General features: G+C 40.3%; 1 protein-coding gene across 1 annotated transcript in view; it reads left to right on the top strand.

Annotated features, from left to right (window-relative positions):
* kalrna (kalirin RhoGEF kinase a) overlaps positions 1-20,841 on the top strand; it is a 734,185-nt gene that overhangs the window by 654,917 nt on the left and 58,427 nt on the right. The window contains exons 43-48 of the mRNA XM_072261937.1: positions 4,117-4,203; positions 6,142-6,234; positions 9,389-9,439; positions 9,798-9,875; positions 14,471-14,656; positions 16,366-16,537. Of these exons, the coding sequence (XP_072118038.1) occupies positions 4,117-4,203; positions 6,142-6,234; positions 9,389-9,439; positions 9,798-9,875; positions 14,471-14,656; positions 16,366-16,537 (667 nt within the window). The remainder of the gene's footprint in view (positions 1-4,116; positions 4,204-6,141; positions 6,235-9,388; positions 9,440-9,797; positions 9,876-14,470; positions 14,657-16,365; positions 16,538-20,841) is intronic.

The following is a 20,841-nucleotide window of genomic DNA, read 5'->3' as shown; positions in this document are numbered from 1 at the left end:
CTCGCCATCCACATCACCAGGGATCTCACGTGGTCTGTACATACCAGCAATGTGGTGAAAAAAGCACAACAGTGCCCCTTTCCCTTCAGACGGTTGAAGAAGTTTGGTATGGGCCCCCAAATTCTAAGAACTTTCTATCAGGGCATGATTGAGAGCATCCTGACTGGCTGCATCACTGCCTGGTTTGGGAACTGTACTTCCCTCAATCGCAGGACTCTGCAGAGAGTGGTGTGGACAGCCCTGTGCATCTGTAGATGTGTAAAAAGGGCCCGAAGGATCACTGGGGACCCAAGTCACCCCAACCACAAACTGTTCCAGCTGCTACCATCAGGGAAATGGTACCACAGCATAAAAGCCAGGACCAACAGGCTCTGGGACAGCTTCTTCCACCAGACCATCAGACTGATTAACTCACGCTGATGCAATTGTATTTCTAAGTTATATTGACTATCCTGTTGTACATACTACTTATTATAACTTACTATAAATTGCACATTTAGACAGAAACGTACGTAAAGATTTTTACTCCTCATGTATATCAAGGATATAAGTAATAAAGTCAATTCAATGCATTTTTCTATCAAAGGAGATGCAAGGTGCACCTTCCCTCCACTACACGAGGAAATCTGCAGATGCTGGAATTTCAAGCAACCCTCCCCCTCCCACTTTCAAATCTCTTACTAGCTCTACTTTCAGTTAGTCCTGACGAAGGATCTTGGCCCAAAATGTCGACTGTCCCTCTTCCTAGAGCTGCTGCCTGGCCTGCTGTGTTCACCTTCCCTCCACTAGCCTGCAGGTCATCCTTGGGCAAGGTGTAGCACCTGTTTAACCCCTCCCCCCCACCCCCATCAGGGTCACGTGAAGCCATGGGAGCAGGTTGTATGAGCAGTTGATGCACAAGACAAGTTCTGGTTCTGCGACCGCTGATGACAGGCAGACAATCTCTGAAGAGTATTGATAATGGCTGGGATCACCCATCTTGTAAAGACACTACCCAGAAGAAGGCTATGGCAAACCACTTCCGTAAAAAAAAATTTACCAAGAACAATCACGAGAACATGATTGCCCACATCGTACAACACAGCACATAATGATGATGATGATTTGTGAGAATATAATATATATTGTATTAAATAAATAGTAGAATAATAGTACAAAAAATCACATAACAATCTTTATGAACCTGTACTGTTCCACACCCCAACCCTCATCTTTTAATTCTTTCTGGTATAGATAATGGTGGGATGGAAAAATTCCCAAGGATATATAGAATTCATTATTATTAATGTAAATTGTTTATTCCTAACTTTTTCATCATTGGATACTGGTACATCAAATGCATATTGCTAATATTTATTTTTTCTGAAATTCCTGGGAATTCCTGGGAAAGTGATACTTTTCTATTGAGTTAGGATGCTGAGTTTATATATATATACTGTATATACACACACACACCCCTAAGAGTGCAAGTTCTCTTTTCCTTGCTAACTCAGCCTCCTTTCATACATTTCACCACCAAAAATTTATAGGAACTCCCATATTTTATCTTTATTTGTTATATTATGAATCCTTTGTTTTTTTATATATTTCCTCCATTGTCGTTAAACCACATCTACTTATTTGGATTGGTCATTTGTTAGATACTCTCTGTCCCTATCAGGGGCAGTTTAATGCCTTCAGCCTACATGCTTCCCCTTTTGTATGCTGCAAAATCTACTTCCTCGAGGATTCCTGTTCTGTCACCAATACAGAATCAAAGCCAGATCTTTAAAATGTTTATTCCAATATTATTAACTTATTCTATAATTTTTCCTGGAACAACTTTACCAAAAGCATTGGGATGCTGTATTGGCTTCACCAATGCAGGAGGGCAAATTTATATGCAGAATAATTTTAGTGTTTTTGACATTTTGAGAATAATAATAATTTGATGGGCAAATTTTACATATTTCTGGGAAAAAAATAATCTACTGTATGAAAGAGACAACGTCTGGCAAAGATCTTAAAATAATGTTGTGTGAACAGAAAAGCAGTGAGAACTTTTTTGAATGGTCAAGATTTTCCATGTTATTTCTCTGTGCATATGTTATATAACACGATAGTATAGCAATTAGCGTAATGCAATTAATAACGCCAGCAAGCCGGGCTTATTTCCGTTGCTGTCTGAAAGGAGTTTGTGCGTTCTCCACGTGACCTTGTGGGTTTCCTCCAGATGCTCTAGTTTCCTCCCATTGTTCAATGGGTTAGTCAGTTAATGGTCACATAGGTGTCATTGAGTAGCATAGACTCGTTGGGCCAGAAGTCTGGTTACGATGCCATTCCACAGGACAAAAATAAAACAGCACTGTTGGCATTTCAGGATAGTACATAATCCACCAAGAAAGATGGAAAATAATAATCATGTATGCAGTATCAGCAGTACTTAATATACAGATGGTTAAGTAGATTAATGAAATAACCTATGCAATATCTGAAACATCAAAGATGTCAGTTGTCAAGGTTCTGTTTAGCATCTGTATTAGATGGCCCTATTTTGGCTTTTTTTTGGCACTTTTTTTTTTAAAAAGGTATAATTCCAGAAATTATATTGGTTTGTTGTAACAGTTGACATAATGATAATCAACAAGAATGCAAAGCATCTAACATACAATTGGCACAATGACCTGTATTTTGCTGGTAAATGCCATGCATCTGAAAAGTATCACAGGTATATACCAACACTCACAACACGCTGGAGGAACTCAGCAGGTCGGGCAGCATCCGTGGAAAAGATCGGTCGACGTTTCGGGCTGGAACCTGACGAAGGGTTCCAGCCCGAAACGTCGACCGATCTTTTCCACTGATGCCGCCCGACCTGCTGAGTTCCTCCAGCATGTTGTGAGTGTTGCTTTGACCCCAGCATCTGCAGATTATTTTGTGTTTACAGGTATATACCAATTTAAATGGAAGCATGCTGAGATTTCTGTGCATGCTCAGTCTAACATGGAAGTTCCAAGTTTACTTATAGACTCAGAAGGCCAAATACAGAACTGTGCAAAACTCTTAGGCACAGTACTGTAGCGATTTTATGTACTGTACTGCTGCCGCAAAAAAAAAATTCATGATATATGCGAGTGATGGTAAACATGATTCTGATATGAGTCTCTGTTGTGGACTGAGAGTGGGAAGGGGGCGGGGAGAAGGGAATCATGGTTGGGAAAAGGGGAAGGGAGAGGGGAGCGAGCAGGAAGCACCAGAAAGACATTCTTTTATAATCAATAAACCAATTGTTTAGTATCAAATGACCTTGCTTGGTGTCTCAGGGCACTCTTCCTCTGCCACCTTTCCCATACCCCTCCCATGGTGCTCCACTCTCATCAATTTGCTCTGGCCAGATTTACAAACTCGGGCTCTGCTCTACATTGACAATACAGTACTGTGCAAGAAGCACCCTAGCTCTATATCTGTGGCTAAGACTTTAGCACAGTACTATTTGCCAGTTCACTCCACTGTCAGACTTCACATGATGTTCAACAGCAGAACTTGGATGGTGATAATTACACCGAGGAACTGGCTGTCCGGACCATGCAGGATCCACAACCCCTTCAGTTTCAGTGGCATATACAGGACTGTAGTTACGGAGCAAAATTATATCTGTTTTATTTTAACTTTTTCATTAAAAGTAATTTGAGATTTTAGTTATTTTTATCTATTTTTATTTACTTTATGCTTAAATAGCTTTTCATTATTTAAAGTATAAAGTAAAAGTATTGCTTTATATATTTAAAGTAATTAAATTATTTAAATGTTAATGTTCACTAAAAGTTAGATTCTGACATTTAAAAATGCTCACAGAATTTACAGCCGTCAAAAGAAGGGCTTTGCTTGCTGTTGAGCTTTTAAAGAGAGTTTTGGAGCAGCGTTTCCTCAGTGTGTTGTCGGAGATGTTGTCAATTCTCAGGTTATGCAGGTGGAGATCCACACCAAGAAGCTTCAGGCATCAGGCATCAGTCGCAGGTGGTAGGCCCATGCCAGCTTAACCCAGCCATTTCTCCAAAATAGTTGACTTTGCAAAGAGCTCTGTAATAGAAATTTATTTTTGTAAAAAATTAGTTATTGTTGTGATTTTTTTTTCAGGAGAGACGCTTAGGCATGTATGTGGTATACTGCCAAAACAAGCCGAAATCTGAGTACATTGTGGCAGAGTATGATTCTTTCTTTGAGGTAAGCAATTGCTTATATTTTTGTCACCGGAAACCAGAATACTGTAACATGTAAAAACAGAAATGTAAAATTTGGGAGGCTCCACAACTTGAAACTGGACGAAATTTGGAGGGTTGGAATCTATCTGCAGTTTGGAAAGATGAGACAGATTAGGGATAGTCAGCATGGCTTTGTGCATTGGAAATCAAGTCTTACAAATTTGACTGATGTTTTTTGAAGAGGTGACCAAGAGGATAATGATGACAGGGCAGTAGACATCATCCACGTGGACTTCAGCAAAGCCTTCGACACGGTACCATGTGGTAGGCTGCTGTAGATTGCTCGATCACGTGAGCTAGTTAACGGAACACAAAACTGGCTTAGTGGAAGAAATCAGAAGATGGTAGTAAAGGTTTGTTTTTCAGATAAGAGGCCTGCCATCATTGGTGTGCCACAGCGATCAGTGTCTACTGTTGTTTGTCATCTATGTTGATGAATTGGGTGAAAATGCAGGTGACGTGATCACCATGTTTGTGATGAGACCAAAGCAGTGGACAGTGAAGAGCTGTCTAAGGTTACTACAGATGGCAGAGTGGACAAAGGAATGGCATATGGAAACTAACTCAAAAAGTGCAATTTAATGCATTTTTTTGCAGTTAAAACAGGGCAAGATACACTGTGAATGGCAGAACTCTAGAGAGTATTGTAGTACAGAGAGACCTGGAGGTACATGTATGTAGTCCCCTGGAACTATCGGTACAGTTGGAAAAAGAGGTATACTTACCTTCATTGGTCAGAGCATCGAATATAAGAGTTGGAACATGTTACAGTTGTACAAGTCATTGGTGATATGCGGTTGGAATGTTGTGTGCAGTTCTAGTCACCAAGCTATCAGAAAGATGACATTAAGCTGAAGAGAATGCAGAAAAGATTCACAAGGATGTTACTGGGACTGGAGGACTCGAAATATAATGAGACACTGGATAGGCTGGGGCTGTTTTCCCTAGAGCAAAGGAGACTGAGGGGTGAGCTTTCAGAGGTTCATAAAATCATGAGAGGCTTAGATAAGGTGGATGGTCACAGTCAGTTTCCCAGCACAGGGAAGTCAAAAACTAAAGGGCATAGTTTTAACATGAGATGAGAGGATCTGAGGTCAAGTTTTTCATACAGAGGACGGTGGGTATATGGAACGGGCTGCCAGAGGAAATGATAGAGGTGCCTAAAATTACAGTGTTTGTTAGAGATCTGGACAGATATGTGGATAGGATTTGTTTGGAGGGCTATGGTCCAAGTGAAGAAAATGGAACTAGCTCAGGTAGGCACCTTGGTCGGTGTGGATGAGTTGGCCAAAGGGCCTGATTCAGTGCTGTTCATAGCTGATTTCAACCCCTTGACTGGGCCTCACTTGGCTGAGTTTGGCAGGGGGTGAGGAAGGAGGGTGCATTCCACAAAATTAAAATCAAAATACAGAAGTACTGACTCTATATTCATCTAAATTCAACTTTCAGACACTTTATTGTTTCAAGAAAATAGTGGGCATGTGTTGAAATCGGGGCCTTAGTATGCAAAGGAATCATCTCTGATTTTCTCTTGAATGTGACTCTGCATAATATTAGCCTAGAAAAGAAAGAGAGCATGCACCATATTCTCAAAGGAGACTTTCAGATATAAAGACGACTGGGTCAACAGTCATTTAATACTCTCAGAAGCCTTGTTTGATGTTTTATTTTGCTACCTCAAATCATTGTCCTTGTGCTACCTATATTGAGATCAAGCACAACAATTTTATTATCAGGAAACTGCAGCCAGACAGGTGACCTTGCAGAGCATATTTAGCCATGGTCTGTTTTAGATTTTTTCAGAAATCTAATATAGAAGGAGACATGAATGCAAGAGATGTACATCTATTGTGAGTGTTTTTTATATTATATGTGCAAAGTTCTGTGTGTTGTTTTGCAGGAAATCAAGCAGGAGCTGGGTCAGAGGCTAAGTCTAAGTGATTTTCTTATTAAGCCAATACAGAGAATAACAAAATATCAACTTCTTATCAAGGTGAGGACATTCAGCAATAAAAACCGGTGGAATTTGTTCTCAAAAGATATTTCTTTTAAGGAACATGTTTGTTTACTGATGAGTATTGTGTGCATTTTTGGTCAGCACATTGTAGGAAGGATGTGATTGCATTGGAGAGAATGCAGAGGAGATTGATCAGAATGTAGCCGGAGATGGAATGTTTCAGTTATGAAGGGAGAAAAATAGACTCTGTTTGTTTACCCTGGAATTGGCCTCCACAGCTATCTGTGGCAATGAATTCCACAGATTCACTACACTCTGGCTGAAGAAATTCCTCCTCATCTCTGTTCTAAAGGGATATCCTTCTATTCTGAGGCTGTGCCCTCAGATGCTAGATTCTCCCACTATTGGAAGCATCCTCTCCATGTCCACTCTATCTAGTCCTTTTAATATTTTGTAAATGTCAATGAGATTGCAGAAGATGGAGGGGAGATTTGATAGAGGTATACAAAATTATGATAGGGTAAGTGCTTTTTCCACTGAGGGTGGGTGGACTACAACTAGAGATTATGGGTGAAAGGTGAAAAGTTTAAGGGGAACATGAGAGGAAACTTCTTCACTCAGAGGGTTGTGAGAGTGTGGAATGAGCTGCCAGCACAAGTGGTGCATGAAAGCTCAATTTGAACATTTAAGAGAAGTTTGGATAGGTACATGGATGGTAGGTGTATAGAGAGCTATAGTTTAGAGCAGGTCAATGGGTGTAGGTAGTTGAAATGGTTCAGTATGGACTAGATGGGCCAAAGGGCCTGTTTCTGTGCTGTAGTTTTCAATGACTTTGACTGAAATCCCCCTCATTCTTCTAGACACCAGCGAGAATAGGCCCAGAGCCAATAAAAATTCCTTTTGTTCCTGGGCTCATTCTCCTACACATAAGGAGCATTAAGACAGACAATTAAACAGGCAAAACATAGAGGGCTACAGTTCTAATGTGGGTAAATGGAATTAGTAAAGATGGACAGAAAGTTCCGCATGGACGTGGGGGGGGGGGGGGGGGCGACCCTGACTGCGAACAAAACTAGGATTATGGGAATAAATGCAGTTCGTCCCTAGAGCCTTATTAGAAGCCCCATTCGCCTTATTTGCAGCCGCTTAAATATATAGGTTCAGATTATTCTCCCTTGCGATTGATGGGTCAGGTCCTGAGAGAATTGATTTGATCTGAACTGAGAACAAGTAGCCTAGTTATATCAGTAAAAGCACAGAATGATAAATCACAGAAGGAGACCGTTTGGCCTGTCGAACCATATAATCTCACTGCACAACCAACTATACTTGTATACCCTCTCCCCATTACCCTAAACATTCTTTCCATTCAGATGCTTTTCAAGTCCTAATTGAATGCTAGTTTAATTGACTCCACATTCCAGACCCAGCCACTTTAAACATTAAAAATGCTTTTCCTTTGTGTTACTTTTGTTTCTATTGATAATCAGCCTCTTTGTAAATACCCGAGTTTTTAACACCTCCTTTAATGACAATAATTTTTCCCTATCTACTTGGTCCTTCATGATTTAAATACTGTTTATCAGATCATCTTGAAACTTTATCTCTTCCAGGGAGACTATCCTCAGCTGCTTCCAACAATCCTATTTTTGATTTTGGTAAATTTTCTCTGCAACCACTCTAAAGTGTTTATATATTTCTCAAAGTGTGATACCCAAGTGTAGATATAATACTCCCTTTGTGGCTGAACCAATGGTTCGGTAGGATTCATTATGACTTCCTTGTTCTTGTACTCGGTCTCTATTTATCTTCTATGCTCTTCTCACCATTTTCTTAACTGAGATTCTGACCTTCAAAGAACCATACACATATCTCTAGACCTCTTTTTTCCTTTACCTATGTCTTCAAGTTCCTTCTTCTCATTCCTCCTCCCAAAATGTAATGCTTTATGTTTATTGGCATTAAATTTTATCTCTCAACTTGTCCCACCATCTTGTCTGTCACTCCTTGAAATCTATTACTGTTAACTATACAATCTCTCAGGCAGTTTCCCAACCTGGAGTCCACAGACCCCTCAGTTAATGGTGGGGGTCGATGGCATAAAAAAGGCTGGGAACTCTTGCTCTAAGGAATACTTCTTCACCAGGGACATGATTAATTTAAAACATGAGATTGAGTTTGCTGCATGCAGAAGGCAATTGGTGACTACAAACGCTTAAAAAAAAATCCATTATAACCAAGGCTACAATTGAGATTGGGGTGTATTGGGAAGTAAAGAAAGTGTTATATTTAAATTAAAGCTTCACCTTAGAAGTTGATTTCCACATATAATGATATTTTCCCAGGAGGAAATTAATCATTGATGCTACAATAATGCACCAGCAGAGAAAAGCCCATTAATCAGCATAACACGATCCTCTTCAGCAATTCATTTTGCCAGCGTAGCCCACCATTTAGAAGGCCCAGTCCATTTTGATGACTGAGCATCATCACTGTGATGGATTATCATGTGCTCAATGGTTAAAGTATGCTCAACCATTGAACACATCAACGTGAAATGCTGCCATCAAAGACCCCCACCCTTCAGGCCATGCTCTCTTCTCACTGCTGCCATCAGGTAGAAGGTACAAGAGCCTCAGGGCTCCCACCACTAGGTTCAAGTACAGTTACTACCCCCAGCCATCAGGCTTTTAAATAAAAGGGATAACTACACTCACTTGCCCCATCATTAAGATATTTCCCACAACCATTGATCTAACATTAAAGACTCTTCATCTCATCATCTGATGTTTTATTATTTATTGCTATTTCTTTATATTTGTTTTGCACAGTTTGTTGTCTTCTGCACTCTGATTGATTTTTCACTGATCCTGTTATTGTTACAACTCTATAAATACTGAAAATGAATCTCGGGGTTGTATATGGTGACATATATGTACTTTGATAATAAAGTTACTTTCAACTTTGAACTTATGGGTTTGGGACAGAAATATGAGTCTACAGATAGCTAACCATTAAAATTCCTACCATTGTAAAATAGAGAATTTCTTGGCAGTTACTTGGATATGTACTTCATATGATTTTGTTCATACAATGAAGTACAACTTCATTTATGGACAGATGTTTGAATTAATGTGTAGTAGCATGCTTACATGTTTACTTACAGTGACTGAAATTTGTCTTGTTGCAGGACTTCCTGAAATACAGTGAAAAGGCTGGACACGAATGCTCAGAGATTGAGGTAAAAATTGTTCTGTTAGGTGGCTTTTCCATTTGTTTCTGCAGAGGTAGTAAACTCATTTAATTTCCATACTGTCATGCAACAATGATTCTTGAAACTGATGGTTATTGAATTCTGAAATAACATTGATTATTAAAAGTATACAAAGCAATTGTATGCTTTAAACAAACTAATGAAACATTAGGAAAGATAAACTGTTATTGAAACAAATATTCAGTTGTTGAAACAAAATAATTTCCTTTCTATTCACAAAGAGATGGACATGAACATTGAGATTTCACGTTTTGGTTAGATTCACCAAGATGTATTCTCATTTCTGCCAAAGTACAATTGCCCCATTTGAATATTTTGTTGACAGAAAGCTGTTGATGTGATGTATTTGGTGCCAAAACGCTGCAATGATATGATGAATTTGGGACGACTTGAAGATTTTGAGGTAAGTTCTACTCTTCTCCCTCTATCGTTACTTAATGTACCTATCGTGGAAATTTATGTCAGTAATTTTAGATATATAAGTTAAAACCTTGGCTGGACATTAGGTAGCAGAAAGGCTTGCTAGTTGCACATCTCCTCTGTTCAGGTCTGGTCTCCTCACCTAAGAAATAACATGCTTTTGAAAAGGGGAATGCAGCAGAGGTTCACCAGACTGTCTCTTGAGATGGCAGGTTTGTTGTATAATGAAAGATTCAACAGACTGTGACTCTGATCACTTGAGTTTAGAAGAATGAGCCATAATCTCATTGAAACACATAAAATTCTTGCATTTGCTGGTGTAAAAGCAGAACTGATGTTTCCCCTGGCTGAGTCATCTAGAACCAGGGAGTACAGTCTGTAAATAAAGAGACAGCCATTCAAGACAAAGATGAGAAGAATTGTCTTCATCTGCCCTCATCGGAGTGTAGTTTTAAAATTTACTGCCTGTGTAAAGGAATTAAATTTACTGCCTGTGTTTAGTAGAGGGACAAGAGTAGATGCTGCAATGGTTGTCTGGCACAGATTTTCAGCAATTAATATTGGGTCATATGATGGCTGTTTGACACTACCACTGACCGCAGTATGTGGATCAACTCTTCACAGATTTCAAAACCTGTATACTGCAGAATGGAATACAAACCAACTGACCTTCCACTCCTCCCCACACAGACCATGGGCATTCCATCATTACTGAGCCACGGGCTGGATACACTTCATATCTGATCTCTCCTCTTTACACCACCCATTTTTCCATATCTGGTGGAACCATGTTCATTTTAATCTGGTTGCCAACAATTAGAACAGTAAATTATTGTTAATGTTTTCTTGACAGATTTGTGTATTTACATTTGAATCAATTATAGTCATAGAGAAGTACAGCACAGAAACAGGCCCTTCGGCCCATCTAGTCCATACCGAAACCGCTCAAACTGCCTACTCCCATCAACCTGCACTGGGACCATAGCCTAATGTTCTAAAATGTCTTTTTTTTTATTTTTAGGGTGCAAATCAACTCAAACTGCTCTGACAGAAACAATGCAACTGTCTTTTAATAAGGCACAGGACAGTTATAGAGTTTAGATTGTGATGCTTCTGATAATTGTGTGATGGCAAAACATCATTGTGGCTGCAGGCCTACTCCAGAGTATGAGCACAGGCCTTGGATCAAGTATAATCCAGCCTGTTTATAGAGTGTTTTATTTGGTATATATTCTGGAATCTGGCTTCCACTGGCGAGGTAGGCACTCATCGCCTCCTTTGCTATTGAGAGGTTAGTGGTGGGCTGCCTAACTGGGCCACTCCAGTCCTTCAGTTTTCAGACTTAATAGCAGCAATGAAGAACCAATTATTCTAAATCAGAATGATGTGCGGAATGGAGTCTCTAGTTAATGATGCTCCCGAGCACCTGCTTCCCTTGTTCTTCAGTGGTAGAAAGACTCTCAGATTTTAGAATTGCTTTGGAGTAGCCCAGGTGAATAATATGCAGTAGCGTAAGGAGATCATAAGGCAAACAAACCCAGGCGCAGAGTAAACTTGAGACGCAAAGGTAGAAAGTAATGACGAGGAATTAATCAAAGAACATAACAAAGGAATAACAGAGAAATAACAACTGGCTCAGACTGTACTTACTCGAGAGGGTTAGAATACATGGAACATTAATTCACTCAGTACCCAAATTCAGGACTCAGCAATGAACACTAGTCGTGACCAACTTAAATAGAGCATGTAGCATGGGAACCCAGTGTATATCAAAACTCCAAAAACTAAAGCAACACACACAAATGCTGGAGGAACTCAGCAGATCAGGCAGCATCTGTGGAAAAGAGTAAACAGTTGACATTTTGGGCCGAGACCCTTCAGCAGGACTGAAAAGGGAGATGCCAGAATAAAAAGGTGGGGGGAAGGGAAAGAGGCTTGCTGTAAGGTGATAAGTGAAACCAGGTAGGTCAGAATGATCAAGGGCTGGAGAAGAAGGAATCTGATAGGAGAGGAAACTAATAAATGGATTCATAAGGAGCCTGCATTCAAGAAAAACAAGCCACACAGAAAACACTTGTTAACTTTAAAAGCTCTAGTTAAAACAAATAAATGATGTTCAGGTGCATCGGAGGCACTGAGGCTGGATGCTCTCTGGTGCCCCACACTGGTCAGAAGAGTTCATGGCAAGTAGGTTCTGTAGATTAGGGGTCCCCAACCTTTTGCGCACCGCAGACCGGTTTAATATTGACGATATTCTTGCAGACCGGCCAACGGGGGTGGGGGGTGTTCAAGTTCAACAGTGAGTGACAGGGAATGAGGAAAAGTCCAGCTAACTCATATCGTTTCATATCACCAAATCATATTGTTTCCGCGCGGCCCGGGGGTTGGGGGCCACTGCTGTAGATGACACACACTCCAGATATTATGCAACAGTGGTGGAATAATAACTGTTTAGGATGGTGGAGGGGATGCCAATCAAGTGACTTGCTTTGTTCAGAAGATTATCAAGTTCTTGAGTGTTACTGGAGCTTCATACATTTGTGGTGAATATTCTACCTTGCTCCTGACTTCTGTTTTATCATTTGGATCAGCAGAAGAGGTTATAACAGGACAGACAGGAATACAATAAACTGGATTTTTCTGTGAACCAGAAGTCCTTTTGTTTTCTGACAGAAACCTTCCTTTATTAAGATTATTGATTGGGACATTCAACACTGGATAACAATGATGAAAATATATATCGGACCACTGCTACCACAAAATTGAATCAGAACCTGTTTATGTCACAATAACGTAATTACCAAAGCACTCTGAAGCAAGCAATTAAACTTTAAAACATTTGACAGAGCAACAAAGTTATGCTTTGATTTCTTTTTTATTGCAGCTGTGGGAATGATTCCATCAACTATTGCATACAAATAAAAGATGGTGTCATCTACGTGCTTCCCCACAACATCTGAGCACTCTAATACCACTGATATTTATGAGATAAGCTTATTTTGAAAATGGCACTAATCCTGTTTAAAACTGAACATGAGTACTGATGAAGGGTCTCAGCCCAAAATGGCAACTGTTTATTCAAAGGTTCATTTATTATCAAAATATGAATGCAGTATACAACTCTGAGATTCATCTTCTCCTGATAGCCACAAAACAAAGAAAACCATGGAGTTTGTTCAAAGAAAAACATCAAAGCCACACCCTCCCCCCGCACAAAAAAGCTAACAGATCGCCAAACGGTAACAAGGAAGAATGGCAACATGATCATCAACCCACCCCCCACCATATAAAAAAAATGTGGGCAACGGCCACAAGAACATCAACACTTCCCCACACAGAAAAACAAGTTGTGTGAACTGCAAGAACATCAAACCTCAACTTCCCCCCATACAAAAAAAACTTACAAATCATGCCAAATTAAATCGCTCAAATCCAAACAAGAATGAACGAGTAAAAATGGAATAAAAGACATAAGCAAAAGACGGCTCAGTCCAATCTTTAAATTGCCAAACTTGGGTAACATTCCCCTAGAAGCCTAGAAGGAGTGTGTGTGTGTGTGCGAGAGAGAGAGAGAGAGAGAGAGTGGGGGAGAGAGAGAGAGAGAGAGAGAGGGGGGGGAGAGAGAGAGAGAGACCGACCCACCCTGTCACACACAGACATCTTATCCAGCAGCAGTGAGAGGCAGGTAGTCAGTGCTGAACTCTCGCTCGCCTCCCACATTCGCGCTGATGTTTCAATCTTACTCAATGCTTTGATCATTGAAATGGAGTCGATCATGGGCTCACGCTCCATCTCTAAGCTTTGCAATGGATGCTTGTCTGCTGGAATGTTCTCAGAGACAACAAAGCACTAGATCATTCAGTGAATCTCCAAACTGTAAATTACAGACTCTAACAGTTCCAGAAACACATTTAAGATGGAAAAAAAGAAGACATACGAAGAGTGAAATAAGTTCTGTGGACTATCTGGAAGACATCGCCTGAGGAATTGTTGTTCACTGGCACCATTGATGCTGCCTGGCCTGCTAAGTTCCTCCAGCATTGGGAAAAGAGCTTATTTCCAAAATGGCACGAACCCTGTGTGAAACTGAACACAAGTCCTGATGGAAGGTCCCGACCCAAAACGTCAACTGTTTATTCCCCTCCATCAGTGCTGCCAGACTGCTGATTTCCTCCAGCATTTGTGTGTCACACCATTTTGTTCTGATGAAATGTCTTATTTTGCATGCACTTTAAAATATCACTTCATTTCTCATTTTATGATGGTGTTGTGCTGGAATAAATAATAAATAAATCAAAGAATTAAAGATGACTCTCCTTTCACAAATTCCATTACCTGGAACTCAGAGCATTAATACAGCATCTCTGGTGATTATTTTGAGTTGTTTTTTTCTGTAAAGCTGAAATTTTTAAACCAGATTAGAGTTTAAAAATTCTGAATAAAGACATTATCAGAGTATAGAACTGTGGTTTAATCAATATGTAACCTACATTTCTAACACCGAAACTCCTTTTCTATACTATGTAGAGCAACTGTACCCAGTAAAACTCAATCAAATATGTATTCATTATTTTTCAGGGAAAAATCACCGCACAAGGAAAGCTACTTCAGCAGGATACATTCTATGTGACAGAACAAGATTCTGGAGTTCTCTCCCGAAGTAAGGAACGAAGAGTCTTTCTCTTCGAACAGATTGTAATTTTCAGTGAACTGCTGAATAAGGGTTCTTCAACACCAAGGTATCAGTTCAAGAAAAGCATTAAGGTAAATCTGCTCACTTAATCTGTGGTCTTTATCAAGAAAGAAAATGCTCTTGAAGCTTCAGCAAAGTAAGATGTGATTGAGGTTCTAAATGGGTAGAAAAATAAGTAACAATAAGAACTACTTTTTAAAAAAGAAGCCAGGTGTATTGAAAGTGGATAAATTACCTGGTCCGAGTGGGATGTACGCTAGTTTGCTGAGGGAGATAAAAGACAATATTGCAGAAGCATTAGGCATAATCTTCCAAACATCTGTAGATTCAAGGGTGGTGCTGAGAACTGCAAAATTACAGGTCTTTCGCTCTCCATCAAGAAGGACATGGAGAGAAACCAAGTCACTACCGACCAGTTAATTTAACCTTACTGCTAAGCGAGAAATACAAGTATTCATTTGAGCAAGTATAAAGAGATTTGAAAAAAAGCCAGCATGTATTATTTAATTAACTTGAATGTTTTCTAATGATATTGGAAGGAGTTGATGAGGAAAAGGCTTGTGTTGTACTGAATCTGGACTTCCAGAAGGTACTTAACAAGGTGAAATACATAATGAAATATGAGTTGAAAGTAATGGAAGCACTCAGCAGTTCAGACAGCATCTGGCAAGGAATAAATAGAATTAATGTTTCAGTTCAATAACTATTCATCAGAAATGGAGAAGTGAAAAACAAATGTGTTTTAACTTGCAGAAAGGAAGAGAGTGGACAGCAACAAGGGGATGTTAAAGATGGGGATAGGAAATTAAAGGATGGATCATTTGAAAGTAAAAGCTGGTAAAAAGGCTGAAAGTAAAAAAAAAATGAATTCCATGTGGTTGCAGGAAGCAGTATCTTAACAGTCTCCAGTTTGCAGGAAAAATAATCAGGGGGAAAGATCAAAGTAAGGCTGAACCAGGGCCTGTTCTGCCTGTTCCATAAGGAGATAGACAGTACATAGTCAATTACTGGAAGAAGCAGTTTACAACTTTATCTCTACCTTCAAACAAAAAGGTAATCTATAAGCAAATAAAACACAAGCATTACTGCAACAGTGCTGTTTTTCACGAATGTTAGTTTGATGCTAATAAATTACTGATATATTATCTGCATTTTGGTTCAGAGTAATTATGTTGCAGCATGTGTGACAATGTATCGTTAACATCTGGAACTTGCTTTCATTAACCAGGGTAAAGATATGCTCCCTATTTTAGGAGAATTGTGCCTGGTGTGTGTGGTGGTGTGGGGGAGGGAGGTGATTGGTTTCTCTGTGCAAGTGATAGATTACAGAGAACGTGTAACTCGGGAAAAAACGCAACATGTGAATAAGCTGTTATGATGTGCACCCGATTGCTCCAGCTTCCCGGGTTTAGTTGATCCGACTTTCCCGAGTATGGAAAGCTGGCACAGCCCCTTTAGAGGCTCAGGCTAATTGGTAGCCATCTTTTGGTGCCAGGATTTTAATACCTAAAGAGCATCTGAACTGAGGTTCAGTGCTCAATCGTCAGCTCCACTTTGGATTCTCAACTAGCGTCGAGTTTAGAACCATGTCCTCGTTTTGTGTCTTGATTCTAATCTCGGATACTCCAGCATTTTGGTCCTAAACATCCTCACCTAGGTCTCTGGTCTCAAAAGCAAGTCGAAATGGAATTTATAAGCTAGAAAGCATAATGCTTGTTGATGCAGTTCTTGGCCTTGTACAGATTTCATCATTTCTTATATTCTTTGTTACCCATTTCAGATGAGTTACCTTAACATTGAGGAGAATGTAGACAATGAACTCTGTAAATTTGCTCTAATATCCCGTGGAACATCTGAGCGATTCATCCTGCAGGCACCAAGCATTGAAGTCTGGCAAGCTTGGATTCAGGATATCAATCAAGTACTTGATGCCCAGAGAAATTTCTTAAACGGTAGGCAATATAGTATGTTTTCATCCCTTTGCCACACTTCACTTACACGTTTCAAGTTTGAAATCACTCAACCAGATCTTCCTGAGTTGATCTTTATTGTCTGTGTGAAGCTGAGACTGGTGTTCCATCTGAGAATTAATTCTGCTTTACCAGAGATGGGATTCAAGTCAATGTACTAACCTACACCGAGATCCTTCAAAATCCTTAGTGTGACTTCCAACTTTATCTCTTGTACAAAATTAATTGGGTTCTGTGAAGGCCACAAGAGTCAAGCAATTGCATTAGCACTAATGTTGTGGAGTTTAAACTTATCCCACTTTGCTGTCTTAATTTCAAAAACTATTTCAGAGACCACATTGTGCTAAAAAAAAACAGATGATACCCACACTTCTTAATGGGTAAATCAGCAGCAACCATTAAAAGAGAAAAGATCATTCAATGATGTCTACACTACCCGAATTACATAGAACAAAGAATAGGAACAGGCCCTTTGGCTCATAATGTTGTGCTGAACCAGCTAAAAAGTAAATCAAAACACCCCCAAAAACTCAACCCAAAAACAATGTCCATATCCCTCCATCTTCCTTATATTCATATAATAACCATATAACAATTACAGCACGGAAACAGGCCATCTCGGCCCTTCTAGTCCATGCCGAATGCTTATTCTCACCTAGTCCCACCGACCTGCACTGAGCCCATACCCTCCATTCCTTTCCTGTCCGTATACCTATCCGATTTTACTTTAAATGACAATATCGAACCTGCCTCTACCACTTCTACTGGAAACTTGTTCCACACAGCTACCACTCTCTGAGTAAAGAAGTTCCCCCTCATGTTACCCCTAAACTTTTGCCCCCTAACTCTCAACTCATGTCCTCTTGTTTGAATCTCCCCTACTCTCAATGGAAAAAACCTATCCACGTCAACTCTTATCTATCCTCCTCATAATTTTAAATATCTCTATTAAGTCCCCCCTCTACCTTCTACACTCCAAAGAATAAAGACCCAACTTGTTCAACCTTTCTCTGTAACTTAGGTGTTGAAACCCAGGTAACATTCTAGTAAATCTTATCTATGCTCTATTTTGTTGACATCTTTCCTATAATTCAGTGACCAGAACTGTACACAATCATGTGCCTATCTAAACATCTTTTAATAGTCTCCAATGTATTGTTGGTGGATTAGCCCAAAGTGCTGTTACGGATACAGACCCGAACCCACCAGGGTCATAGGGGCACTTCACCAGTTGCCTCCATCTCTCACGGTTGTGAGCAAGTGCCTGCATTGCAGAAAAGCTCTCTCCTCTCCCCTCAGCAACGTTATCTGCCCATTTTTTCCTCTGTCTGCCCCTTTTTCTTTTCCTCAGTACTGTTCCCTAAAGAATGGTCTTTGAAAGTCCACTTTATCCTGTCCTGTGGCCATACCATCTCAGTTTCCTCTTCTTTACTGTGGACAGTAGATCTTCATAGTGTCATGTGCTAGATGATGGTTCTTCAAACTTCGTCGTATGAGACACGGTAGGTTCTGTCTCAAATGTCGAAGTATGAAGAACCATCATCCAGCACATGGTATTGCTGTAGGTTTTGTTATAATAACATCCCACTGTTAAATCATATCTAGGAACTCAATAGTTATGCACTTAAACATTAATCTCACCACAAGTTTCACTCAAGTAGTTCACAGAGTACTTGTTTTAATCAACCGGGTCGAGACAACAGAGACTTATGGAGAAGAGGAGTTCTCCACTTGGGCTGCACGTGGACATACCCGACCAAAACTTTTCCATGGAGGGCTTCCAGACCGTTTGGGCTGACCGGAAGTGCACTATAGAGTGGTAAGCGTAAAGGAGTTGGGGACTTGCTGTTCTGGTTAACAACGGATGGTGCAATCCCGGTCCTATTACGATCGAGGAACGTGTTTGTAGCCCGGATATTGAACTTTTTGCTGTTGGACTCCGGCCATATTCCACCGAGATACAACACTGGGCATCATCAGAGGTTGTTCCTGCCTGCGGCCATCAAACTTTGCAGCTCCTCCCGTGGAGGGTCAGACACCCTGAGCCAATAGACTGGTCCTGGACTTACTTCCATCTGGCATAGTTTGCATATTGCTGTTTGATTGTTTGTGGTTCTTGTATTTCTATATTTATGCCCTATTCTTGGTTGATGCAGCTGTAACAAAACTCAGTTTCCCTCGGGATCAATAAATTATGTCTATGTCTATGTCTAACATGACCATGAATGAGCCTTTCATGCCCAGGAAACAAGCAGTTTACAAATATAGAGTCCCATTCATTTAGGTGCTGGATTCTTTTTCAATATTATTAAGCATCAAACACAAAAAATTATGCAGATTATGGAAATCCAAAGTCACACATAGAAGATACTGGAGGAACTCAGCAGGTCAGTCAGCAACTATGGAAAGGAATAAGCAAAAACCAAAAACCTTTATTAGGCCTGGAAAGGAAGGTGGAAGAAGCCAGAATAAGAAAGTAGGGGAAAGAGAAAGGAGTACAAGTTAGAAGGTGATAGGTGAAGCCAGGTGGGTGGGGGAGGGGTTGAGAGGTGATAGGTGGAAAAGGTAAAGGACTGAAGAGCAAAGAATCTGATTTGGAGAGTGGAACATGGAAGGAGGAGTTGATAGGCAGGTGAGGAGAGAAGAAGAGGTAAGAGGGGAGCCAGAGTGGGAAATGGAGAGAAGAAGGGAAAAATGACTGAAAGTTAGAGAAATCAATGTTCATGCCAACAGGTTGGAGGCTACCCAGACAGAGTATGAGGTGTTGCCTGTAGGTGGCTTCATCGTGGCAGTAGAGGAGGCCATGTTGGAATGCTAATGGAGATTGGAATTAAAGTGACTGGCCTCCAGGAAGTCCTGCTTGTTACGGTTGGAGCAAAGGTGCTCAATGAAGTGGTCCTTAATCTACCTCAGGATTCACCAATGTAGAGGAGGCCCCATCAGGATCACCAGACGATCCCAAGAAATTTGCAGTTGATGTGTTGCTTCACCTGGAAGGACTATTTGGGGAGGAGGTGAATGGGCAGGTGTAGCATTTCTGTCTCTTACAGGGATGTGTGCCAGGAGGGAGATTAGTGGGGAGGGACAAATGCACGAAGGAATCACAAAGGAGGCGATCCTTGCAGAAAGTGGAGAGTGGGTTGGGGGAAGTAAAGAGAATGGGGGAGGGAGAGGTGGTAGGATCTCATTGAAGATGGCAGAAGTTGCAGAAAATGATATGATGGATACAGAGGCTCATGGGGCAGTAGGTAAGGACAAGAGGAACTCTATCCCTGGTAAAGCTGGGGGATGATAGGGTCAGGGCAAATGCCTGGGAAATGGAGGAGATGCAGATGAGGACAGCATCAATGCAGAGAAAAGGAAACCAAGTTCTTTGAAGAAGTAGGACATCTCTGAAATATGCCATTCCCTTCTCTCAGTTCCTTTGTCTCCACCGCATCTGTTCTCAGATTGAGGCTTTCCTTTCCAAAGCATCAGAGATGTCCCTCTTCTTGGTAGATAAAGTCTGGAATGTGCTGTCGAAAGACATGGTGGAGGCACATACTCTCAAAACATTTAAGAACTGTATTGTTAGGTATAGAAAGTGAGTACCTATTATGGGCAAATAGAATTAATGTAGTGAGGTACAGTGGGTGGTATCATAGGCTGAAGAGCCCGTTCCTACAGTGAACACGTATGATTCTACTGCAAAAGCAAAAACATGTACACCAATGAAAATATAGAATTTATGTAATGACCCTACACATTAGTTACAGCCACTTTTCCCCCTAAACTGCGCAATGCATGGCTGCTCAGTGACTAAAATACCCTGCATGTGTAGCCTTTGTTACCACGCAACTGGAATTTTCTTTCATTTAATGTTAATTTAAGATGCCGCGGAGTTTAAGAAAAATAGAGATAACGTTGGTTACCATTGATATTTTTAAATTGTGTTTATATTTTTCAATTTTTTTTCTTTGTCTCTCTTTATTCATTATTTAATAAAACATTTTAACTTACATTTGCCTTGCACTTTATTATTCAGTGTCTGTATAATTCAGTAAAAGGTCTTTACTCTGATGGGTAGAAGCAACACACCATTGTTCTTTAGACCCAGGCTCCCTGTACCAAAATAATAGTAGTAAGTTCCAGAGCAAAAGTCCTTGTAAATTCCACAGAGAAGTCGGTTCATATATTCACAATTTGTGCACACTACTCATTCATAGCTATCTGCAAAATCTGCCCTTGTGCCTATTGTGGCCTGTCTAATAGAGAAATATATTATTAACCTCTGAGAATCTCAATAA

This window comes from Mobula birostris, chromosome 6 (assembly GCF_030028105.1).
Source record: "Mobula birostris isolate sMobBir1 chromosome 6, sMobBir1.hap1, whole genome shotgun sequence".
Classification (NCBI taxonomy): Eukaryota; Metazoa; Chordata; class Chondrichthyes; order Myliobatiformes; family Myliobatidae; genus Mobula; species Mobula birostris.
Note: the sequence above shows the minus strand (reverse complement) of the source record. Positions and strands in the feature narration are given on the sequence as shown.